Here is a 26777-nt window from a genome sequence, read left to right as displayed (position 1 = left end):
CTGGGGTATTCCGCATAAGGGATCTTTCCTTAATTTGGATCTCCATACCTTAAGTCTACTAAAAAATCAATAAAACATTAATGAAACCCAATAGGGCTGTTCTGCCCCCAATAAGGGGTAATTATATCTTAGTTGGGATCAAGTACAGGTACTGTTTTATTATTACAGAGAAAAGGGAATCATTTAACCATTAAATAAACCCAATAGGGCTGTTCTGCCCCAATAAGGGGTAATTATATCTTAGTTGGGATCAAGTACAGGTACTGTTTTATTATTACAGAGAAAAGGGAATCATTTAACCATGAAATAAACCCAATAGGGCTGTTCTGCCCCCAATAAGGGGTAATTATATCTTAGTTGGGATCAGGTACTGTTTTATTATTACAGAGAAAAGGGAATCATTTAACCATGAAATAAACCCAATAGGGCTGTTCTGCCCCCAATAAGGGGTAATTATATCTTAGTTGGGATCAAGTACAGGTACTGTTTTATTACTACAGAGAAAAGAAATCCGTTTTAAAATTCTGAATTATTTGATTAAAATTAAGTCTATGGGAGACGGGCTTTCCGTATTTCGGAGCTTTCTGGATAAGGGATCCCATACCTGTATATACACCGAACCATCATTATATCAGTCTACTGAACCCCAATCACAAGCAGCCAATCACCAACGCAAGGCGAAGGACAACTCTGAGCGCGAGTACTAATTCCAGACAGTAGGGGATGCCACCCTTTTATTACATTTTATTTATACATGGAAAAATATCAAACATAAACACCTAAATCTACATAGAGCGGGGGGGAAGAGTTCTGTGCCAAACATCATAAAGTTTCTATACAAGACAGAAGGGTAGTCCGGTGATTTAGGGGGGGGACATTTCATTTGTCAGCCATAATTTTACAGAAAAAAAAAAAAAGATGAGAAATGTATGGTTAAAAGGAGAGGCCTCTAACCACGGATGAAGTGTCGTAAACTTTAGCTGCCATCTTTATGGTGGGTTTATAAGAGACGGCCACGACATTCCGTGGATCCGCAGCAGCACAGCAGTTTCTTTCCTTCTACACTTCCCACCTCGTAATTGTAATCCCAGGTGAGCTCCGTGCCGGCGCGTATCCTCCTACGAGACAAGAGCCAACTGTGAATCTCTAGGCCTCCACTCCTAATAAACTGCACAAACATAAATGGCTGTACAGGGACATCTAGTGGCAGGGAACGGCATTACATTTCTGGCTGCTCCTATCTTCCTAAATGATGGGGCCTTTTATAGAAGGAATGGTGGGACAAGTACTTACTTGCTGGCAAAGAAGGCCACCCAAGGGAACCGTAGATCATGGGTATCCACAAACACATTCTGTACAAAGAGGTTGGGGCTGCAGCTATGCTGGAATGGGATACAGAAAGAAAGTGATTACTTACTAACATTACTTGTGTGTTACAATGTGAGCTGTGCCTCCCAGCAATAGCAATGGTCTGGAAGAACTATGAGCTTGGCCTCACTCCATCTTGGAGAGAAAGGATACCTAACAGCTCACAGCCATGTTGGGCTGAGAAACCCTTGACTTTTAATTTCCATTATGCCTTCTAAGGTCTAGGCCAATTAAAGGGACTTACATTCAAGTATCGGCCCAAGTTGCCTTCAAGTTTAGCGTCAATAATGTAACAGGACTCCTCCCCATCAAAGAACTGTCGTGTGTTCCGCCGTCCGGTACCACCCTCACCCGACGCCATGTTGGTTTTCACAGTGATACCGTGTGTGGATTTTAAGGCGAATCCTCGGGTGGATTTTACAGCCACTTGTCTTTTGACAGGCCCTGCAGAGAGAGAACAAGAGTGAATACTACCATAAAACATTCAAAATAATCCCCTGGCAATTCCACACATTCTGCTGCCCTCTCGCGAGTAAAGATCTTACATGGGATTTTGCTTCTTTTTGTACATCCTAGGGCTGAAATACCACAAAGCCGTTAGCATGGTGAGATGTGAGCAGTACAAGCACAATGAGGGGATAATAGGCAGTTACACAGCAGGACTGCCGCATCCTATTGGCTAGCAAACACAGCAGTGTAATGTATGGCTCAGATTGCCCCACTTACCCGCAGTAGTAGCTACGTTCTTCTTCTCCTCTTCCTCGTCAGACCCAGATGAGATTGTCTGGATGTCATCGCTGTCATTCGCTGTGGCCTGAGCGGCGGGTTTCTTGGTCCCGTTGGTCCCACTTCCCACCTCACTCTCCGAGCTGCTGGATAAAGTCAGGACTTCCTGATGGGAAGAAAAGAAAATCAGTGGCCAAGTAGTTATCATGCATGGGAGCTGCACATGTAAAACATCATGTATGTCTTTTAATGGCTCTGAGACTCCCTCCCAGAATGCCAAGGCTTTCAGAACCCAGAGACTATTGGGAATAATTCAACAGCCATATGAAAGGAACTTGCATTCTAGTAATGACCCACGGTGCCTTCAGGCTTTGCATCAATAATGCACGTGCCGTACATGGGTGACTTCAGGATAATATGTAGAACGGCACTGATCTATCGCATGTAATAGACACGTGATCAAAAAACCAGTTACTGCCTCTTGGCGTGCTACAACATGTGATCCAGGCCCGGAAAGGCATCACCAGCCTATCTATCAATCCTTAGCAGGGAGCTCCATCTGACAATTCAAATATATAGGGGGTTATGTAATAAAAGGCATTATGTTTGCCCAGGAGCAGTAACCCATAGCTACCAATCAGCAGGTAGAATTTACTGGTCACCTGTTTAAAAGGTCTTATTGGTTGCTATGGGTTACTGCTCCTGGGCAAATTTTTATTACATATGGGGGATGGTCTTTTATTCACATAAAAGACATCACGGAGATATGACTGGCTTCTCCCAATAAAAAAATAAAAGCAAGACTAACTTGTGGTTATTGGGAGAAGCCAGTATATGTTGTATATCCCAGTATATCCTGCCTGGATGGTGCTCCCTCCTATCACATGTAATAGTAAGGGTAATTAATGGTTAAACATAAACACCCAAAGAAAAGCAGTAGGAATAAGCCATAAATGTGCATTTGCTTCCAGGCTGCGCAAACAGACGTGTACCTATCAGTATCCCCTTCCAACAAGAACAAATTGCATATATATTATATATTATATATATATATATATATATATATAATTGCTTAAGGTGCTTTTCTATGCACTTTTGCAATTTACATTATTTTCTTTCAGATCTGTTTTTATTAACTGCCAAAATAATGAATTTTGTAACAACAGCACCACCTGCTGGTCAGTTCATGAAACATCAGAAACACTTCTGTTTTCCTTCTGAAGGTACATCTGACTGTACAGTTACAGGAACTGACCAGCAGGTGGTGCTGTTAGAGAATTCATTTTATTGGCAGTTAATAAAACCTTATAAAGCTCTGAAACTGAAAAAAACAAATAATGAATATAAACTGCAAAAATGGGTAGACAAGCACCCTGAGAAATTTCATGTTATTTTTTTTGCTACGGTTTGCTTATCCACAGTTGCACCCCATGCCTTCCTTTATTCTGGATCATATTCTTCATATCATTCTTTATTCTAGAAACCTGGGGCATATATTAAAGGGCACATTTGTGATTGGCAGAGGTTTGCTTACATCAGTGGGCTGTGCAGAGTTTGACTGGCGCTTGTTCTGGTGCAACGCGGTTTTGCTAACAGGCCGTCGCACACCGTCTTTTTTGGCCGGGGCGGGGTTGTAACCGTACATCCTGTTTCCTTCTCCGAACCTACGCCGAGGGAAGAGAGTCAGACACACAGCACAGACAGCTTTGGCACTAACTGTAGACTGTATATGTCTATATGTATACTTACCCTGGGTATTTGCTGGCCTCGTCTGATTCCTGAAAGGAGAACAACAGTTATGATTTTTATTTTTACGTCATTCTTTAGCCAATAGCAATCAGAGTTAAAATAGTATTAACACAAATTGAGACTTCTCTTTCTGCCACATAACATTGTGTGCTGTTCATGGGCACCAAGCCCTTTATGGGATAGAGGATCAAAATATATTTTATATATATATATATATATATATATATATATATATATATATATATACATATATTGGTCTCTCTCCTACCTAAGCCTGCCCCCCCCCCCCCTCCCCAATATGAAGCACCCAGATAATAACTAGAAGTTTTCCTTAGCATGGCCAGCATAGTTTTGATTGGATAAACACAACAGGCTACAGGGGTTAGGTAACTAAGAGGGAAACTTTTCTACAAGTCTAGTCAGCCATAGCAACCAATCAGCAGACAGCATTTACTACGTAGCTGTTTAAAAATAAGCATGGGATTGGTTGCTATGGGTGACTGGACCTGAGCACTCTTAGCCCTGTTTATCACATATGGGGAGGGGGGGGGATATAATCAGCAGAACCCCCTTTCTAGTAACTGCCCTATAGGCCACTGTAATGGTATTGGAAGAAAGTCTTTGGCCTCAAATCCGATGCCTGAACTCTGTTGTGTATTTGTTTTTAATAAGCAAGAGATGGAGGTGGGAGACCTAGTGAACTGAATTCTTATAGTTAAAATCCTTCATATTATGAAATTTCCCATACAGCAAGCTGTGATCATCTTCAGTCTGTATCTTAAAGGAGAAGTAAACATTAAAAATAAAGTGAATGAAAATTTGCTTGGGGTGCTTTTCTAAGCACTTTTGAATTTAACATTAATTTATATTATTTATTAACTGCCAATATAATGATAACCATGCCACCTGCTGGTCAGTTCCTGTAACTGTACAGACGGAGAGATGTACCTTCAGAAGGGAAACAGAGGTGCTCAGGAAAGTGAACTGAAGCCCCAGATGCCTTTTCCCATCTCCTTCCTGACTGTACAGTTACAGGAACTGACCAGCAGGTGGCGCTGTTAGAAAACCCATTATATTGGCAGCTCTGAAAATAAAAAATAGCTGAAAATAGTTCTGAAAAAAAAATAATGAATGGAAATTGCACCTTAAACAATTTTACGTTTTTTTTTTAAAGGTTTACTTATCTTTTAAACTGATACACATTCTTATAGCTAAAACCTTCCTATCCATCTTCACCAGTGCTGCTTTATTATTATGAAAAATCACATACAGCAAGCTGTGGTCATCATCAGTCTGTACCTAACTAATCTGCTTTTTGGGGGTGGAGACTAACTGCCCAACCATGTCTATCTTTTCTCAGAGAAAACAACATGCTTGTGGCCTAAGGCTTCAGATGTTTCATGGTTTTATGGTTACTCACATCCTATAGAAGTTACTTACCAATGACTAAGGCTAATAATGGCTCGAGGCTTATTGTACTTATACAAACAATATCAATTCATAATGTTGCGTTTAGGAATCTCTTTAAGAGCCCCAAAATGCATTTTATTATTAGAACTAGGACAAGTCAATCTGTAACCTGTAAGCCACTTGAGAGACTAGTTCCTTGCAGGTTGCTGGGAAAGGTTGGCTATGACCGCAACAGACTGGATCCATTAGACAAAACTCTCACCTTTGGTTTATCGGTCTCTGATGCGTCTCCCATCTTTAGAGAAGACCTGCTGTCAGAGTCCATAAGAGAGTCCGCCATGGTGTTTGAACTTAACCAGGAAGCCACCTTGTTCTTGGAGGTCTCCTCCGGCAGTTTGCAATCCGTGGTTTCATCCTGACTGGTCTGCCTGGCCAGAGCCGAGTCCTTGGAAGCAGTCTCTGATGTTCCATTCTCCTTCTGGCCCCGTGTCTGTCTGCGGGTGGCGTAACTGCGCCACACTGAGCTGGTCGTGATGTCCTCGTTCTTGCCGAAATTGTCATCTGAACTGTCATTGGACTCGTCCTGGTCTTCGCTGCCAGTGTTTTCCTCATCGTCGTCTTTAAGGTCTACGCCACTGCTATCGGAGGAAGACTTGGCGTCACTCTCATAGCCTTCCTTATAGTTCTCGACACTTTCAATGTGGTCCAAGTTAGCAAAGTACTCGTCCCCCATCTCCAGGCCCTCTTTGTCCGCAAAGTCGTCTGTGAGGATCTTACCTTCAAGAAATGACATGAAAGCAATGTAAAGGATGGAGCTGTAATAAACAGACAGCTGTAAAACTATGCAGCCAACCATTAAAGAGTAGTGTTATTTCCCCTTGGCCGAAGCCCAGCGTACCTGCATAGATGCAAACAAAGGAGCCTTTCGCTATATCATCCAAACACCGGATGCCCCAGCCCTTGTTCTGGGTTTTGAAGAGTTGGAGGCGCACCTGGAGCCCATGTTGTACAAGGCGGTTGTTGCACATATTCGCACTGCATTTGCACCGCTTGTTGCACTCGTACACACTGAGGGGAAAGGCAGAAGGTTTTTACAAATTGACAGCAACTGATATAAACAAAAATCCACCACGTATGTATGTAGATATATTGTGAGTGTAACATAGTGGTCTGTCTTTAATTGATTTTATAATGATTCACAATAGAAATCTGCTTTGATATAGGAACCAAATCTTAAGATGGCCATACACGGGCAGATTTAGGCTGCCCATTTGGGTCCTTCAGACTGATTCGGCAGCTTACCATTAGCCTGTGTATGGGCACCCCTGAGGGGCCTACCAACTGACATTTTGCCTAAAATTGGCCAGCTCTTGATCGGGCAGGTTTGATTTTCCAGTCAGAACAGGGGCCGCATTGGATCATTGATGCGGTCCTGGGTCCGACGGACCATATACCCACTGTTTTAATTTGAACATTTGGCCCTAGGGCCAAACGATCGAATTAGCATGATATTGCCCACTGTAGATGTTCTGTTCATTGCACAAGTCAGCACTTGGTATATGGGGGTTTTTTAAGAACTCTTATATAAAAAGGGGCCTGCAACTTGTGTTAGTAGCTTCGCCTAGTACTCTTGAACGGGTGGGTGTCAGGACATTTCGATCGTCGCTTGGTAATTGGGAAGCTGAAGGTCTTGCACCAAAGGTTGTGGGCCTCCCCGATTGTGCTGAACTGGCTCTGCTTGTCACTTTAATCATACAAGATAAGTAAATCTATTTAATTCTATTATTACTAAAGTTATTGCTCACTAACAGTTCCTCAGAAGATTTGATCCTGCATGGCTTTATTAATATATAGGTATGAATTTTAATACAAAATTACTGATATTAATAAAGGTTCATCCCCTTTATTACAATGAGCAAGGCATCAGGAGACTGCACCCTTTACTAGAACTAAACAGTTGTTGAGGTTTGCGGTTGGAACTACTCCCTATACTGCAGCCGCCACTGGAACCTTTATTTTATTTGCATTTGATTTGACTTCTGTGAAAGCTAACATGCTGGCCAATAGGATGCTGGTCAGTTCATACAAGTGCAGTGAGGAGCTTGGAGGGTGTGCTATGGCTTGGAAACGTAAAGGGGAAATTAACTTTTAACAGCAACAATTGGCTTTGTACGGTTTGAATTATTAGCCACCCTAATTTTAGACTGAAAATGAAAATGCTAGCTGTCAGGAGTTGCTGAGCACTGCAACCAAATAATAAGCATCTAAGCCCTCTACTATCCATCTTACAATTTGACTGCAAAATTGCTGCCTGGATGGGTCATTCCACAAGGAAAGTAGAAAACATTACCCAGCAGATATGGGTTAGGACTACAAAAACACTGTGCCCGAGCCAAACTTGGGTTTCCTTTCCCAAACTGGATCTGGGCCACTCAATCTGTCAGGAGAGACAGAAATTGCGCTTTGGGACACTGCAGTACGAGGCTAATAGGATTATAATAAGTCCAAGTGGCAGCTCCGAGAGCTTTTGCTGGCAACGGAACAATAAACTGAGCCAAATTCGCCATTCCTGAAAGTCCCAGATAAATCACATACACAGGCACAGGTCGTTCCACTGAAAGCCATGGGATTTATTAGGCAGAAACCTTTCCCCTTGAAATCATTCACTACAGTTTGCATGCACGTTTATAACCTTGATATAACTACTATTATTCACAGAGGTTTTAGGAAAACCAGGCTAAAATATTGGTGCAGAATGCTGGAAAACGTGGGGTATAATATGGGAAAAAACAGTAGAAATGCTTAAAAAAAAATGAATGGGACCACAAAAAAAGTGTATAAAATTAAGGTTTGACTATGTATGTGTAGCATAATACACAATAAATATTCTACTTACTGTTGTAAAATACGGGGATATTAGAAGTCACCTCAGAGTCCCATGACCTGTATATAAAAGTATATGGTCACAGAACCCCTCAGTGACTGCTAATATCCTTATCATTTACAGTAGGGGGTACATTATCCCTTATAATACATGAGTGATACTCAGAGTTCCCTGTATAACTCAGCCTGCAGCCTGCAGCCTTTATATGGTCACAGAACCCCTGAGTGACTGCTAATATCCTTATCATTTACAGTAGGGGGTACATTATCCCTTATAATACACGAGTGATACTCAGAGTTCCCTGTATAACTCAGCCTGCAGCCTTGTGCCTTTATATGGGCACAGAACCCTTCAGTGACTGCTAATATCCTTATCATTTACAGTAGGGGGTACATTATCCCTTATAATACATGAGTGATACTCAGAGTTCCCTATATAACTCAGCCTGCAGCCTTGTGCCTTTATATGGGCACAGAACCCCTCAGTGACTGCTAATATCCTTATCATTTACAGTAGGGGGTACATTATCCCTTATAATACATGAGTGATACTTAGGGTTCCTTGTAGGCTGGCAGAGTCATTGGCAGAGTCATTGAGACATTCAAACCCTCCATAACTTTGCTCTAGGAGAGACGTGGAGTCCCAGAATTTAACCCTTACACAAAAGAATGTTAAGCCTGTACCATTCTGAGCATATTTGTCAGTGAAACGTTCAGCTCTGTAGGGCAGGGCCTCTGCTTACCCAGTGGGAAGGCATTCTTCCAAGCGCTTGTGCTGGTATCCGGCCATGGGGTTCAGCTGTGCCCCTGGAGTGCAGCCTGTGGCTTGGATTGTCAGCTGGTGACAGGCACATTTGGATCTAGAAGCAACATGCAAACATTCCCATTACTACAAAGAACCCATTTGATTGAGAGCAGATTCTTTATCTGTCTAGGCCACAGATTGTTGTTAAAAGGCTGACCCCAGCAGCCAAAAAACTATTGCTCTGTGAGGCTACAGTTTTATTGTTACTTTTTATTCCTTATCTTTCTATTCAGTCCCTCTCCTATTCATCTTCCAGTTTCTCAAGTAAACCACGGCATGGTTGCTAAGGTAAGCAAGACCCTAGCAACCAGATAGATGATGAAATTCCAAAGTGGTGATCTGCTGAACAAAAAAAGCTAAATAACTGGAAAACAACAAAAAATAGAAAATAAAAACCAATTGCAAATTGTCTTACAATATCAATGTCTATGTCATACTAAAATTTCTTTTAATGGTGAACAACCCCTTGATCAGTAGCAATATAATCTTTAAATGAAAATGAAATAAAAGGGACAATTGCTACAGCTCTAGCTCCTAAGGATTAGTATTCAGTTAAGAGGAACACTAATGATGTGGTGGTTAGCCAGACTGGAGTGCGCAGGGCCCACCGGGGCTACTGGCCCAGGGGCCCCACATCTCCCAAGGTGCCCCTGCCGTGTCCCCTGCACCCCCATAATCCCCCGCCACCTGCCTGACGTCCTCCCCTGAGGGAGAAACTTACTTTCAACACGTCAGGGGAGGGACACTGGCGGCCAGGGGAGCATCAAAAGTATTGGGTCTGGGCCAGGTTTTTTCCCGGTGCCCCCGTGGCCCAGTCCACCAGTCTGGTGGTTAGAGACTTATTCTGAGCAACGTTTCAATTAGTCTTTACTAACTATATATAACCACATTATTTTCTCACTTCTTAAGAATATAACGATCAAAAATGGCTGAAACCACCTACTTGTCCCTACAGCCATCTGTGCAGTCACATCCCACAAGGTACTCGGCGCCGGTATTAATAAAGACACCTTTCCCAGGGATGCGCTCCTTGCTGTAGGCCACTTGTGGAGGTGGGGTCCTGTCTATTTCATTGACACAGGAAAGTGGAACATCTTCCTTGCCATATGTGATGTCTGGGATGTAGTAAAAGGGTTTCTGAGGCTGAAATTTCCGATCCACCAAAACGTAAGGGTCCAAACAAAACATTTCCAGGAAGAGCATTCTGCATTCCACCTCAAAAAGGTACCGCTCAATTTCCGGCATTGTGCGCAAGCTCAGGCCGCAGGGAGTCTTGTAGATGACGTGGAAACCCATTTTGCGGTTCACCCGCCGCCGGGCGGTCATTCGCCGGAAGTCATAAAGTAATGGAACCAAGAGGGGGTTCTTGCCACGGTGGGAGACGGGGCGAATGCGCGACAGGCAAGTATAGTTGCACACATGAGGGAGGTAGAAAAGCTTTTCTTTGGGGGCCTTGTAGGTGGTCTCTGCCGGAACATTTTCCGCCTGTATTATATGGATTTGTTGAATAGAAGTCACAATCCTGTAAGAAAGGGAAATCCAGATTACAATCAGGCAATTAAAGAGATAGAAGCACTCATGATGTTTGAAGTTCGACGAGAGCCACCAAAGCAGCACTGTAAACATAATTACTATTGGGGTGAGAGTGGGTTTGTTTGTGCTTCTTGTTTTATATATTTCTCTTACTCTGAAACATACACCACCTATGATTAGAAGCTGTCACTAGCGCCATCATGTGGAGCAGTTTCCTTTACAGACCTCAAGTCAAGGGCTTTCCCCTTAAAGGAACACTTTACATGGCAGAAGTACCCGTAAGAGTTAATATTAAAGTCTTAACTACAAAAGACTGATTCGTGGCTTGTGGAGGTTTATTGTAGAACGTTGGACAGGAGCCATGTGGTACGTGGTGTAATTAGAAAAATGGCATCAAGAATAATGTATAATACACTGAAGTCAGGTCATTTATATTTTATGGCATTGTGCTGTCTCAGCCACCAAAATACATGGCTTAAAGGATAAGTAAACCTTAAAAAACAGGGTGGTTTTCTAAGCACTTTTCCAATTTAAACCCTTCTTTTTTCACTTTCAAAGCTATTTATGTTTTTATTAGCTACCAATATAATGAATTTTGTCACAACAGCCCCACCTGCTGGTCAGTTCCTGTAACTGTACAGTCAGAAAGTGTTCTGATGTTTCTCTGCTCAGGAAAGAGATCAGAAGCCTCAAATGCCCCTTTCCCATTGCTTTCCTGAGCAGAACATCAGAACCCTTCTGTTTTCCTTCTGAAGGGATTTATCTCTGACTGTACAGTTACAGGAACTGACCAGCAGGTGGCACTGTTAATAAAAACTGCAAAATAGCTCAAAAAGTGAAAAAATATAAATGTAAATTGCAAAAGCGCTTAGAAAAGCATCATATTCATTTTTCATAAAACTAAGGGTGAAGATGCATGGCGCTACTTGTAGCAGCTATTTGCCATGGCTACAAAAATAGACAATGCTAAAAATTATGGATAATTGTATCTATGTGTTTTAGCAGAGGCAACTCTCAGTATTGTCTATGGCATTTTGTAGCTGTGACAAGTAGCTGCTACTGAGTAGCTCCGTGTGTCTTCCCCCTAAAAGGACAATTTAACTTTTCCCTGCAATTCCCAATGCACAATAAATGTACCTGTTTCCTTGGAGAGTCTGAATTGTCTGCAGAGGCTGAATGGTTTGGATAGGCTGGAGAGTCTGTATGGTTTGAATTGGCTGGATAGCTTGGATGGTTTGAATGCCTTGAATGGTTTGGATGGTCTGTATATTCTGAATGGACTGTATAGACTGGACAGGCTGTACAGATTGGTTGGACTGGAAAGGACGCTGAACAACAGGAGGTGGAGGTGGTGGTGGCGGCGGCACTGATTCGCTGGGGATGGGGGAAGACTGACCGGACCCCGCTGATCCTGGACGAAATGAAGTGCTTTTTTTAGCCACTTGCTTCTTGGACTGGGCCTGCTGACTGTCAGAGCTGAGTAAAAGGAAGCACAAGTTCAAACAGACAGAAACCTGCACTTTTTAAATCCACCAACCAGATGAAACTTTGCCTATTTGAGGTGACATGCTATTGTACATACAAACATGTACATAAAATTACTGGCAAACAATGACTTGCTAAAGGAAGGAACTTACTCTGTGTCAATCAGCTGGGGTGATGGGATTGACAGAGGAGATGGGGGTGCAGCAGGTTTGGGTTCAGGCTCACTGCCAGTCAGGTCATGTGTGTATTGTACTACAGGTCCCTTGCTCCTAATGGCACCTAGCAAAAAAAACATGAAATGAACTTTTATCAATATCTGGAAACTATTTGCCTTGGTACAGGTAATATTTCACATTAACAGCAATAAAACTGTTGATACACTGCTGGGCCTTTTACACATCATGGGGTCAAATCCCTTTTACTTGCAAGATGTCTTTTAAGAAGCATAAAGCCTCAGAGGCTAGCTACTAGTGAATCAGAGACTTACCCACATTAGGACGCGTCCGTTGCTGCCCAGCTTGCTTCTTCTCTTGTGTTGAGGCCGTGGAGGTCTTCATGCTAAACATGGGCTCCAGGCGTGTAGAACCTCGGTAGATCCATTCACAGCGCTTGTCATCCTGAAGAAGAAAGAAAAAAGCCTCACTCACTGTAGGGCGGCCATCAGAAATGATGCTATATGTCTGCGCCCCCCATACATACAAGCATTTGATACCAACATTTTGGCCACCTCCCTTGTATGCGCTACACAAAAGATCAACTAACAGGGAGGTAGGTAGGTAGGTAGGTTTTGCTACGACATTTGAACTTGATCAAGGTGGGATATTTTAATAACAAACTGACCAATCATTTTGCTAAACTATAGAGAGAGAGAGAGAGCACACAGCCCACAGGTTATTGTATCAAGCAAGATTCCATTCTATGTTTAAATGTTAAATAGCTTAAATAATTAAATGGTCATTATTCACCAGAAAAAGGATTTTCACCAGACTCCCATCAACTTCTTCCACCTTGGATTTCCACCACGTTCCTTCCCACTCTGTTTTAATCAGCTGGCCGCTCTTCAGAAGAACCATTGGCCTATTGGGGTAAGCGTTGACGTATTCCTGAATAAAATCACGGCAGGACACGTCCTCGATGTCCTCCCATGAACTGATCACTGGAAACAGATAAGATGGTTTTAGTGACTAAAATTGGCATTCATTTTTTTTTTTGTTATTTATTAACAAAATGTTTTAATTACAAAGGAAAAAGTATTTTACATAAAAGAATAAATCATTTTTTGTCTCTCTAAAATGACTAAGTAGTGCCCAGAATAACATACCTTTCTCCCTGCATTAAGTTTAATTCTGTTTCTATAGCAAAAGCAGCTTATTTCAACTACTTCCTGGTCTAGCATGAAGCCCCGCCCCCTTTTCTTTGCTGAGCTCTCCTCCTCTCTTTGACTGGGCAGATGGTCGAAGAGGTGCCTTTGATTTCCATTGGAGCAGAGACAGCAAAGCATGCACAGTAGGCACCTCTTTGACCATCTGGCTAGTCAGGAAAAGTGATTTTAAATAAAGATATTCTGAGTTCTGGAAAAGTAAACATAATTTCAAGCAGCCCTGCAATATACATTCATTTAAAACTATGCAGCCTATTCATGATTTTGAATGTAATATGGTTTGGAACAGTTCCCTAAGCCCCGCCCCCTGTTCCCCTGCTGATCTGGCTACTTTGAGACTCAAATAAAATGTAACAGTAGTCGACTGTCCTCAGCCTGCCTTCAGCCTGCATCCTCCCAATCCCACAATTCCCTGCACACGTGATGTCAAAAACAAAAGGAGCATCACAGTGCAATGCATGGTGGGCTTTGTAGTTCCTGCATGCTGTCTGTAAGGAGAAGTTATTACAATTTGTAACATCAATGTTTCAGTCCCTTCTCTCCTGCCAGGATTTCAAATGATGCAGAGAGAAAAGAACTGTTTTGCAGCTGGATTTCAACATATAAAAAAAGTTATGTATTCATACATTTTGAAGGAACAGATTACAGTGATAGGTTTATTAGTGGTTTCTATGTTGTGTGCCCCCCCATTAATTGATATTGTAGTATACTACTGATAAGAGTCTGAGCAATTTGCCACTGGCCTTATTTGCCATCACATTCTGCCTCTCTCCAGCTTGCAGTTAAAATGCAGAAAAATGTTAACTTTGAGTACTAAAAAATAAGTATATCCATCTTCCCTCCTGACTTTCAAATTGTTCCCAGGTTTTTGGTGTAATTAGCTCTTAGCAAATTGATATTTTAAACTCCAAGCTTGAGGGCTGCGGATTAAAAATCTTTCAAAAACCACAGAGTATAAACTGTTTACACCACACTAAAATGGTAAATTGAATTTCAGCTCTACATTTAAAGGAAACCAAACCACTGATGTGTGTACAGTCTCAGGATACAGGTTGTTTACACATTACAAGAGACCATGAAATACACGAGTGCTACTCACAGGGCCTGCAGACAGGATACAGTTCTGCGTGGGTAACATAGGATGCATAGCCATCATCAAAAAAGATCAGATACCTACAAGAAAAGACGTAAGTGTTATGGTGCCTTTAATAGCAACTGAAATAATCATGGCTGGTTAAAGAAAGATGAAGGCGGTACTGAGTATTGATGTGAAATTCTTTAACCCATGCCGACCCTATCCTGAAATAACTCAACCCTGACCAGACCCAGCCCAACATCTGGCAGCACTTCTTATACCCAGGATATACCCAAGCCCATTCAGGCCAGTGACATCAGAGGTAGCTGGGGAATTTGTGGACATGTCACCGGAGGGGATGCGTTAAGTAGGGTAATGTCATTGGAGGCAGGGACAAACCGGAGAGTCACCAGAAGGGGCTGGCTGGTAAGAGCTATTAGACCCACCACTCGCCTGTACCCGGTGTGTAGCATGCTGTGTCAGCCTGAATCTGAGGCCCACAAGACACAAAACATATTGTTCCAATCTATGACTGCCCAGCTGACACTATGCTATACCCCCTAGCAGGCTGTTATGGCAATATGGGAGTTGTAGTTGAGTAAAGGTGGCCATACACGGGACCGATATCAGCAGCTTATCGGGCCGTGTATGGGCACTATTAACAGGCCTGCCCGACAGACATCTGGGCTGAAATTGGGCAGATCTCGGTCGGGCAGGTTTGATTTTTAGTCAGATCGAGGATGCCGAAGCGGTTCCCGAACAGACTGATGCCTATACCCGCCGTTCCATTCGAATCAGCCTGATATCGTCCACCCGTAGGTGGGGATATCGGGAGAGGATTTGCTCACTTGGCGACCTTGTCAAGCAAGTGGATCTTAGCTTGTATGGCCACCTTAAGTCTCTCTTTAAAGAACAGAGGCTGAAAAAATCAACCTTTTACTGTTCCTTTAGACAGGACAGAGGACTCATCTGCAAGAAGTCAGCAAAAGCTACACCCTATGGTGAAGTATCTGGTGAGGTTATCCTTTCCTTATTGGTTCATTTATGGATAGCACCCCAGGCCAAAAGCCCATAGCTAGGGCTAAACCGTACCTCATTTTATTCTTGTTGCTTGGAGGCTCAGCAACAATTCCAGCATAGAGCCACACCTGGTTTCCATCTTTATACTTGGCTACTACTCTGCTACCAACAACCAGATTTTCAGGCGGTGGGTGGTAGTCATAGGCAATGTGGTTACCGGACAACAGGCTTTTCCCTTTGTTGTCAAACTTGACCTTGTACTTTTTCCCAGGACCTGAAAATAAAGGGTCCATAGAATTAATAAGGGCTATTGTAAAAAACACTGTTGCAAGCACTTTGTAACAGGCCACTACATGGAAGCTAATAGAAGTACTCAAGGGCCAATCCAGTAAGTAGTGCTTTAGAACTCTGTTCTTGATTATGATACATTTGCAACACTTACCCACACACTGTATAGAGATCAGAGTTCCTTTATGCCAGGTTTTGGTCCTCTTCTTGCCCAAGATACGCATCCCCACGACAAGGTCTCCATCTTTGCTCATATCATTTGAGGCACTGGCCTGATTGGAGCCACCCACAGAGCTTGTTGGTGAGGAGGGATGAGAAGAAAATCTAGTCTGGGGTCCATCTACATTGGAAGAGAATAGAATGATTCAGTGGAAATTTAGATTCTTCACTGTAAGTAAGTAAATTAACTACTTTGAGCATCTGTACAAAGATTAATCTATGTAACTAATAAGTTAGCCAGTCCAAGCACTGTAAGCCAAGACAGAACCATCTTAATGGCCAAACATCTTTTTTTCTGCTGTTGCTTAAATCTCCTTTCCACCAATGGGAAGGTGTAAAAGTCTCTGGCATATTCTGAGGAAAGAAAAGATCCTGTGCTGGCCCTTCATATATTCAAACATTTTTTGCTGTTTACTATTGTACAAGAGACTTTATTTGGCAATTTCCAACTTGACTACTAAAGCATACCTTTCCAGTTATTACTATTATGTTATTTTAGAAAGCATCAATATATTCTGCAGCCCTATAGGTAACAGAACAAATGTCAGCCTGCAAGGGTTTAAAGCTGCATTGTGCAACATTTATATGTAAGGGGCCAATTATTTGTCTTTAGATTGTAAGCTCTTGCTATGGCCATCTGATTCTATTTTTTACTCTGCAATTCTTGTTTGTGAAATTATATGTCCATTATAAATCATGTAAATAATTTGTCATTTCACATAATCAAGGGCATAATTCAATTAAAATGAATTCTGCATGGCTCTAAAGCAGGCTGTAGAGCATAAAGTCTTTTGGAGAGCCAGATGCAGTCTTGAGACCTCCACTTAGACAGCCCTGATTGAACAGGAGTAGGGTTAAGAGAGACTCAAGGCCAACGAGGATATAACTGTATAGGGTCAATAAGTTCATGGCACTTCAAGTTAAGGTGAGCAAGATTTCTCATGGGGAGAATGAATAACTTTGCAAGGGCGCTAGTATGAAATAAAGATGTAAATATGCAGGCTTGGTCGAAGCGGGGAGTTTAGCAGTAATTATTTAAAATGACTGCAGAATTGGGAAACTGTACTGGTGAAATCCTATTAGTGTACATGTTAGGGTTACCAAGGAGCACAAAACTCCTTGGTCATTTTAAAGGTTTTTTTTGGAAATAAGGTCTGTGAAGTAAACCAGGCACTGTTGCAAGAATATTTATGGTATAGAGTCAGGAGTTTAAATTCAAGATGAGAATTTAACTACAAAGAATGTTCTACACATGAGAAGCTCTGCTCCCAGAGGCAATTTTGGGTACCTGGAGTCGGAGTCGGCAAAAAATTAACCGACTCCGACTAAATTTAAATGGGAATAAAAAAAAAAAAAATAAAGCAAGTTTAAATGTCCCAATTAGCAAACAGTCATAATTAATCACTTCTCTGCTACAAGAATAAAGCCCAATGCACGCAGTGCATAAACGAACACGTTGAGCGACCATGAAGCATGCTTTTCATTGACTGTATGAATGTATAAAAGACATTAGCATATTAAAAACAGAGGAGTCGGAGTCGTGGAGTCGGAAGTATCAGAAACCGAGTAGTTGGAGTCGGAGAATTTATCTACTGACTCCACAGCCCTGAGTTAAAGTAACTTAAATGGAGAGAAATATTTTGAAAAGGGTATTGTCTTATGCTGAACACAGTTAGTAGAACCTGCCTTCCACCCCATGTCATACCTGACTTCTTTTGGATTGCTTCTACAATGCTCTGCACATCTTGTCTTGATCTCTTCATAGCAGCCATTGCTTCTCTTAACTAATACAGTGCAAAAACAAAAATAATGACAAGACAACTCTACTTTTACACAATAAGGGCAAAGACACATGGGGTGATTAGTCACCACAACTTTTAAAAAAAAAGGCGATTAATTGCTGTGCTACAAATAAAAGACATATAAACCTCTATAACTTCTAACAAATTATTTTTAGAGAGAAAAGGAATTAGCCATCTTCATTAGTTTCTCCATCGAGTAACAATTCCTTACCGAATTAAAGAATTATATAATAGCAATTATGACACACATTAGGATACTCTTAGAATGATCTACTCCTAGCAACTTGTTCTTCAATAGTTTTTATTGTTTTTGAATTATTTGCCTTCCTCTTCTACATTTTTCCAGCTTTAAAATGGGGGTCGCTGACCCTGGCCACCGGAACTATGATTTTATTATAATTATACTTACAATTGTATTATTGTGTTACTTTTCATTATTTATTATTCTATTCAGTCCCTCTGCTATTCAAATGCTAGGCTCATATTCAAACCACTGCCTTGTTGCCAAGGTAAACAAGGCCCTAGTAACCAGATAGCCGCTGAAATTCCAAACTGGAGAGCAGCTGAACCAAAAGCTAAGAAGCTGAAAAACCACAAAAAACAAAAAATGAAAGCCAACTGCAAGTTGTCTCAGAATACCAAGGTCTACATCCTACTAAAAGTTAATTCAAAGGTGAACAACCTGTTTTAGTCATCGATAATAAAATTAGGCCCTTTATATATGGAGTAGTGTTTCAAATCTCCTTATACAAGCCTGATCTGTATACCCACGATATAAACTTAAACATGATATATTCTTAGAAAGATTACACATTAAGCAAATTGGAAACAGACATTTCTGGACCAAACTGTGTGCTTCATTTGAATACATCAGGTGTTTGGTCTCTTAGGATTTCACTAGTATTTAAGTTAACCCCCTCTCCTCAATATACTTGAATAATATGTGGTTTCAATAGCCCAATATCTGGACTGAATGTAGGAGCTGCAATATACACACAACTCAGTGTAACCACAAATCTGCTAGGTCTAAGGTTATATAATATAAACTTACCAAATGTTTCTCTTTTGGAATCTTACTCACAGCTTCACCTGGGGAAAAAGAGAAAATGGTTTTATCTTAGATGCTAGTTAGTATAATCTAGTGACAGGTTATGTACCAATTAACTGAAATCAAACAAACAAAATCAAATCTGATTTCAAACTACCCAGACCCATAAAGATGCATAACTAATACAAGTTAGACCCTACCTGCTATAGGGGATGCAGAGAAGTGGGCGACGAACTACACACCTGGTGGACATGGCCCCAAATATCAGTACTCTGGAAAGACATCTTCAGACCCATAAGCCAACTACTGCAGAAAGAAATTCAACCAGACCCCCAGCTTGCCCTACTACTTCGCAAACCGGAAAACTTAACCAAGACTGAATTCAAATTATGCTCTCAAATTTGCCTGGCAACCAGATGCAGAATAGCTAAAAAATGGAAAGCGGCACCGCCATAACTCCCTGAAATAACAGCCAAAATCTGGTGGATATCTACAATGGAAAAACTGACTGCACTTATCCATCACAAAACAGAAACCTACAAAAAGATGTGGTCCCCCTGAATCACATGGACTGAAAGCCAAAGCATCCAACAACCTAACCAGACTTGGACAACTCCAGGAAACAAACCCAGGCATCACATTCAGAACAAAAGAAAAGGATTACATCTATAATGTAGAGAGTCCATGATCATAAAGGTCCCAACTGAAGGTATGGTTCATTAAGCTGAAATACTTCTACAGAGCTTACTACATATATATTATATATGTAAACCCTACTAACTGCTATAAAAGTTCTTTAATTGTGGAGGCATTTTGCACCTAACCTGTTTCTGCAGCCATATCTCAGATTGTGGGATGCAAATTCAATATGCCAATGAGCCCCTGGCCATGCCTTACACATAACCAAAAGGTTTGCTTATTAGACATAGCTGATGAGGTCACTCCAAATCTAATAACTTCCTAGCAACTGTTGCATTAATATGCAACTCCCAATATTTAGCAGCCAACCGCAGGGGCATTTAGTTATGCCAAAATTTAAGTCTATGCTGTTTAGCAGTAATCTTTTGTTGTACCAAAACTCCAGGATCTTATCAAAATTAAAGTAAAAATACACAGCTTAAAAACACATTAGAAGTTCTAGATTTCAATGTCATTACCAACCTGATCCCACACTCATGACGTCATCATCGTCTTCATCAGGGATCTCAATAACCTCCACTGGTTTTGAAGATCCTTCATCTTCAGAGCTGCTCTCCTTGTAGGTCATACCTATTTGGTTGTACAGACTCTTTACCAGCATCTCACAATCGTCCACGGCTCTGAAGTACATAAATATTTGGGTTTGTACAATATGTTCTTTGTAAGCATCTACTTCTAGGTTTCAGTCTGCTGATTTATTTATTTTTCTTGGGATTTAGACCAAAGTAATGTAAACAGTTCTATTTGTATCAGGACATATGGAATAAGATTAAAGTAAGATAGACCATTTTTCTAAAACCTCTCATTTATGAAACCACAAATGTACTTAAGTTAGAGATGAGTTTCTGTATTTACAATAAAAAGAGAGCAAACAAAGGAAAAAACAAAGCAGCATCATCTAACCTGGACAAGGATGACCAAAGAGAAAAGCTACTGGTACATGGGGTGTCTCATCCCACAGTCCTCCTCGGGAGAAAATTGTGGCCATCAAAACTCCACGGCCCTCTCTTGGGAGCTTTTGATGTACAGGTATGGGATCCCTTATCCGGAAACCCATTATCCAGAAAGCTTGTCTCCCGTAGACTCCATTTTATTCAAATACAGGTATGGGATGCCTTATCCGGAAACCCATTATCCAGAAAGCTCCAAATTACAGAAAGCCTGTCTCCCATAGACTCCATTTAAATCAAATAATTCAGAATTGTAAAACTGATTTCTTTTTTCTCTGTAGTACAAAACAGTACCTTGTAATTGATCCCAGCTATGATATAAATAATCATTATTGGATGCAAAACAATCCTGTTGGGTTTAATTAAAGGAGAAGGAAAGGCTAATAAAGAGTTAATCTCAAAATGCAGGCTTACCTTCAGTTGTCTCAATAGTGCCCTTAAGTCTCCCCATATATCTCCAGTTCAGATGATCAGAAGCAAAACAGGAAAAAAAACCTCTGAGCTGGGTAGAAAGATTCCCATAATGCATCGCTCTTTTCCAAGACTTGGAGACTTACTTTTAAAGGCGGCGCATGCGCACAAGCAGGCGCGCTCCCCCTAGCGTCTGGTTATGAGACGCTATTTGCCATTAGAAGCAGCAGCTGGGGCCATTATAGGACGCAGCCGGCAGGGGAGGAGAGGCAAGCGAGGAGAGGAGCGGGGATGAGAGGATGCAGGTACAGGGAGTGGGAGAGGTGAGCAGGGGTGAGGAACTGTGTCGGCTGGCGGTGCTGGGGCGGAGATGCGAGCGGGGACCAGAGGACGCAGGTGCTGGGAGGGGGAGAGGTGAGCAGGGGTGAGGAACCGTGTTGCCTGGTGGTGCTGGGGCGGAGCGGTGAGCGGGACAAGAGGACGCAGGTGCAGGGAGGGGAGCGGTGAGGACTGACAGGTGTCAGCTGACAGGTGCTGGGGCGGAGAGGCAAGCAAGAAGAGGAGCAGGGATGAGAGGACGCAGGGAGGGGAGAGGAGCGGTGAGGAACGGTGACAGCTGACAGGTGCTGGGGGGGAGAGGCAAGCGGGGAGGCTAGTGGAGCGCCATGTTTAAAACATGGCGGCGCAGACAAGGAGAAATAGTGTGTACTTCGGGAGGACCGTACTGGGCAAAGGAGCATTTTTAGAAGAAATGATTTCAGCGTTCAGGTAGGGGCAGGGGCCCTCTATTACATACTAAAAAATGAGTAAAACCTTTTCCTTCTCCTTTAATGTTTTATTGATTTTTTAGTAGACTTAAGGTGTGGGGATCCATATCTGTAGTAATAAAACTGTACCTTGTAATTGATCCCAACTAAGATATAAATAATCCTTATTGGATGTAAAACAATCCTATTTGGTTTAATTAATGTTTTATTGATTTTTAGTACACTTATGGAGATCCAAATTACAGAAAGACCCCTTATCCGGAATACCCTTGGTCCCAAGCATTTTGGATAATGGGTCCTATACATGTATTTGATTTGAAAAATGATTTGCCTATAATACACATTATTAAGTCACTTTGTTGTTCCAGACTGCTTTCTGACCATAAGCTCAGGTGTGTCATAGCGGGTGATCTATTTTAATGAATGGAAAGTGGCTGCCAGTGGGAAATCAACCAGAACTGCTAAATGCTGACACGTTAGTAGCTGCGTTCCTACAAGTGCTTTTTGTATAAAATACCTATTGTCAGGATACAAATCAGGTGGTCAGGTCGATGTGGTTTTGTTCTTACCTTGTGGCATTGTCAAAAAGCTTGTCTACATGATCCACTTCTGCCTCTTTTTGTTTCACCAGTTGCTCCAGTTCCAGTAGCTGAGCTTTCCGCTGCTTCACAAACTCAATCTTTTCCAGCTCTCTGTCTATCAGTTCATGCAGATCATCCATGGAAATGCCCAGCTCCTTCACCACCATCTGCTCCAACTCCATGGTCTCCTGCGAGTCCATCTCTGGTTTAAAAGATAAAAAAATAAAATTTAAAAAGGTGCCCATAATGTCAATTTAGTTCCTACCTGTACCCTGGCATAAGGAAAGGAATCCCAACACACGTTACATTATTGTGCTAATATTTCTTAAAGGAGTTTTCACCTTTATGCTAACTTTTAGGGCTCTGGCACACAGGGAGATTAGTCGCCCGTGACAAATCTACCTTGTCACGGGCGACTAATCTCCCCGAACTACCATCCCACTGGTGAACATGTAAGTCGCGGTGGGATGGCACACGCTGCGCAGGCAATTTCGGCAAATCGCCGAAGTTGCCTCGCGAGGCATTTTCGGCAATTTGCCAAAATCGCCTGCGCAGCGTGTGCCATCCCACCGGCGACTTACATTCTCGCCGGTGGGATGGCAATCCGGGGAGATTAGTCGCCCGCGAACAGGGAGATTTGTGCCAGAGCCCTAAAGTTGGCCATACACGCACCGATATTATCGTACGAAACCTCGTTTCGTACGATAATCGGTGCGTGTATGGTATGTCAGCGAGTCGACCGATATCGCAGGATCGACCGATGGTCGTACGAAACATCGTCAGATCGCCACGTGTATGGCCAGCTTTAGTATGTTATATATTGCCCTGTTCCTAGCACCTACTCTTTGAGGCTAAAATGTTATTGTTACTTTGTATTCCTTATCTCTCTATTCATTCTCCAGACTCGCAATCAGATTACCGCCTGGTTTGCTAGGCCAAATAAGACCCTAGCAACCAGGGTCGGACTGGGGGGTGCAGGGCCCACCAGGGGCCCTGCAGGTTCCCCAGCTGGCCGCATCTCTAAGTCCCACCCTCCCTCCCCCCCCACAGGGGCCCCTCTAATGGCCTCCCCTGAGCATGCATACATTTAACGCATCAGGGGAGGAACGGTCAGGCAGGGGGAGTGCCGCAAGAGTTGAGTCTGGGCCGCCGGGGCCCACCGGGATTTTCCCGGTGTCCCGGCAGCCCAGTCCGACCCTGCTAGCAACCAGATTGCTGAAAATACCTAACTAAAAAGCTTCTACACAAAGGCTAAAAACTAAACAAACAATAATTGAACACTGACTGCAAAGCGACTCAGAATAACAATGCGTACATTATATAATATTATTATTATTATCAACATTTATTTATAAAGCGCCAATATATCCCGCAGCGCTGTACAATAAGTGGGTTTCATACACTGGACATACAGAGTAACATACAAAGCAACCAATAACCGATACAAAAGGTGAAGAGAGCCCTGCCCAAAAGAGCTTACAATCTGCAAAATGTGCAACTGAAGTGCCATTGCGGCAATGGTGGAAGGGCCCTTGACCTAACACAGAGGAAAATACGGTGGATAGCAGCTAATTAAAAAGCCATGTATTCTGAACAACAAACTAAACAAATACGATTACACTCTAATCTCATCTTTGCCAGGGGTCAATGCTCAGCTCATACAGTCAGCCCACGGGGACCTGCTAGGTGAGAGCTACATTAAAGCCCTAGACCAGGGGTGTCAAACTCAATCACATAAGGGGGCTAAAATCTAAAACACAGGCTAAGTTGTGGGCCAAATTTTTCATTAATATACTTTTTTCATTAAGATACTAAGGGGTATATTTATCACAATGTGTAAAAAGTGAAGACAGACATTACCGGTGATGTTGCTCATAGCAGCCAATAGATGCTTTGTTACTGTTAAAATCTGATTTCTGATTGGATGCCCTGGGCAACATTACTGGTAATGCTTCACTCCACTTTTTACACAGCATGATAAATATACCCCTTTAGCTGGCCATACACGCACCGATACTATCGTACGAAACCTCGTTTCGTACGATATTCGGTGCGTGTATGGCATGTCGGCGAGACGACCGATATCGCAGGAAGCTGCTCGCCTATCGGCCAGGTTAGAAAATTTTGATCGGGCGCCATAGAAGGCGCCTGACCAAAATCTGCCGCCAGGGCTGAATTGGCAGAAGGAGGTAGAAATCCTATTGTTTCTACCTCCTTATCTGCTGTTTCAGCCCTGACTGTGTGTGGCGGATCTGACGATGTTTCGTGCGATGGTCGCACGAAACATCGTTAGATCGCCACATGTATGGCCAGCTTTAGTCTTAGTAACTATGTGAGCAAAATGGAAATTGATCAGGCTGGATGGTCAGACACACTCACCAAGGGCCACATAAAACAGCCAGGTGGGCCGGATTGTGGCCCCCGGGCCTTGTGTTTGACATATATGCCCTATACTCATGGGACTTTCAAATCTGGCCAACTATCTGGCAGCCTGTCAAAAAGCAACATATACATGGGCCAATAAGCTTCTGACTCTGCGGAGGAAATTAGTGATACTGACACTAAAAAACGACTCCTCAAAATATGAATGTACATAAAAAGTTGCCTGTAGGGCATGTTGATTGATTTTTGCTGAGAGATTTGCTTTTGTAAATAATTGTTACTTGAAGTTCCTAAACCTGACTGTTTTGCCAACCTGACTGTCCCTTCTCAGCCTGTCAGTTACAGCTTCTAATGCTAACGGCCTCCTGCTGCACTAATATGGCCGCCCCCTTATAGGGGAACATGGGGGATCAGACAGGTAATATAAAAGCATTGGGTAAATACTTTTATGGCAAAAATGAAGGTCATGCAAAGACAATGTTATGATAGATGTAAAAAAAGGTTTAATTTCTGGTGTCAGTATCTCTTTAAGTTAATTTCCTCTGCGCCTAATCAAGCCCGGGGCACTAGCAGCGCAGAACTCCCCCAACAAGTTCCGTACTATGCATATGGCTTCCCATGGCAGTACAGGGCATACCTTCTATATGGCAATGGCATGTTCTGCCCAAAGCAAAGCAGTGCCAACTAATGCAGGAAATGGTTAGTCACCGGGGGCACCTTGAAAACGGGCACCACCCAGCTATTGAAAGCAGAACTATGCCCTGCACTGCTGGTTCTGACTACAGCAAAACCATACACTTCCCACAATGCCTTCCACGCTTCTGTTATTCTCCCTTAAGGGCCCTGGCACACGGGGAGATTAGTCGCCCGCTATTTCCCGAAATCGCGCCGCCGCATGTGCCATCCCACTGGCGACTTACATTGTCGCTGGTGGGATGGCAGGTGAAGGCAACTTGGGGAGATTTGTCGCCCGCGAACAGGGAGATTTGTCGCGGGCGACTAATCTCCCCGTGTGCCAGAGCCCTTAAGGGTGAAGACACACTGAGCTACTAGTAGCAGCTACTTGTCGTGGCTACTAAAATAGACAATGCTGCTCATTTACTAATAACTGTCTCTACGTGTGTTTTAGCAGAGGCAATTCTCATTATTGTCTATGGCAGGGGATTTTCTGGGGTTTAGTAGCCATTAAAAAGTAGCAGCTACTAAAATAGACAATGCTGCTCATTTACTGATAACTGTTTCTTCATGTGTTTTAGCAGAGGCAATTCTCATTATTGTCTATGGCAGGGGATTTTCTGGGGTTTAGTAGCCATTAAAAAGTAGCAGCTACTAAAATAGACAATGCTGCTCATTTACTGATAACTGTTTCTTCATGTGTTTTAGCAGAGGCAATTCTCAGTATTGTCTATGGCAGGGGATTTTCTGGGGTTTAGTAGCCATTAAAAAGTAGCAGCTACTAAAATAGACAATGCTGCTCATTTACTGATAACTGTTTCTTCATGTGTTTTAGCAGAGGCAATTCTCAGTATTGTCTATGGCAGGGGATTTTCTGGGGTTTAGTAGCCATTAAAAAGTAGCAGCTACTAAAATAGACAATGCTGCTCATTTACTAATAACTGTCTCTACGTGTGTTTTAGCAGAGGCAATTCTCAGTATTGTCTATGGCAGGGGATTTTCTGGGGTTTAGTAGCCATTAAAAAGTAGCAGCTACTAAAATAGACAATGCTGCTCATTTACTGATAACTGTCCCTACGTGTGTTTTAGCAGAGGCAATTCTCATTATTGTCTATGGCAGGGGATTTTAGTAGGTGCTACTATTAGCACCTAAGGTGTGTTTACTGGCAGAACAGGCACTTCACAATGGGACGTTGTTTAGAAGTAAAGGTGAAGGAATGGGATCAGTAAGGGTGTGAGTGACTGAAGCTGTGGGTCCCAGCACACTGATGTGTTTCCTTTCTCCCTGGCCCATGCACTGGCTCCTGTATTGCACATGTGTATAGAGCCCTCATTCTATAATGGCCGTACAGCTGTTACACACGCTTCCTGCTGGCTACAACATAAACCATACCGCCCAACGATCCCGGTTTCCTCAACGCAGCCCACAATCCCGGGTCGCTCTTTAAAAGTCCCGCAGCGCCGTTAACGTTGAGCGCTTTGCCTCCCTACATCCAGTCAATTCGTACGTCACAAATCTC

At 42.6% G+C, this 26777-nt stretch overlaps 1 protein-coding gene across 1 annotated transcript; it reads right to left on the bottom strand.

Moving 5' to 3' along the window:
- Positions 1 to 696: 696 nt before the first annotated feature.
- setdb1 (SET domain bifurcated 1) lies at positions 697 to 26777 on the bottom strand. Its single transcript, NM_001251835.1, is given in 22 exon segments — positions 697 to 1118; positions 1294 to 1382; positions 1613 to 1812; positions 2095 to 2260; positions 3629 to 3758; positions 3844 to 3872; positions 5516 to 6030; positions 6152 to 6321; positions 8880 to 8996; positions 9885 to 10463; positions 11612 to 11950; positions 12112 to 12238; positions 12447 to 12576; positions 12925 to 13115; positions 14440 to 14513; positions 15508 to 15709; positions 15878 to 16063; positions 17648 to 17726; positions 18796 to 18833; positions 19954 to 20111; positions 22189 to 22402; positions 26651 to 26777. Coding segments are annotated over 21 exon segments (3849 nt in total). The 5' UTR covers positions 22401 to 22402; positions 26651 to 26777; the 3' UTR covers positions 697 to 1000.

Source organism: Xenopus tropicalis, chromosome 8 (genome assembly GCF_000004195.4).
Source record: "Xenopus tropicalis strain Nigerian chromosome 8, UCB_Xtro_10.0, whole genome shotgun sequence".
Classification (NCBI taxonomy): Eukaryota; Metazoa; Chordata; class Amphibia; order Anura; family Pipidae; genus Xenopus; species Xenopus tropicalis.
This window is presented reverse-complemented; position numbering and strand designations above follow the sequence as displayed.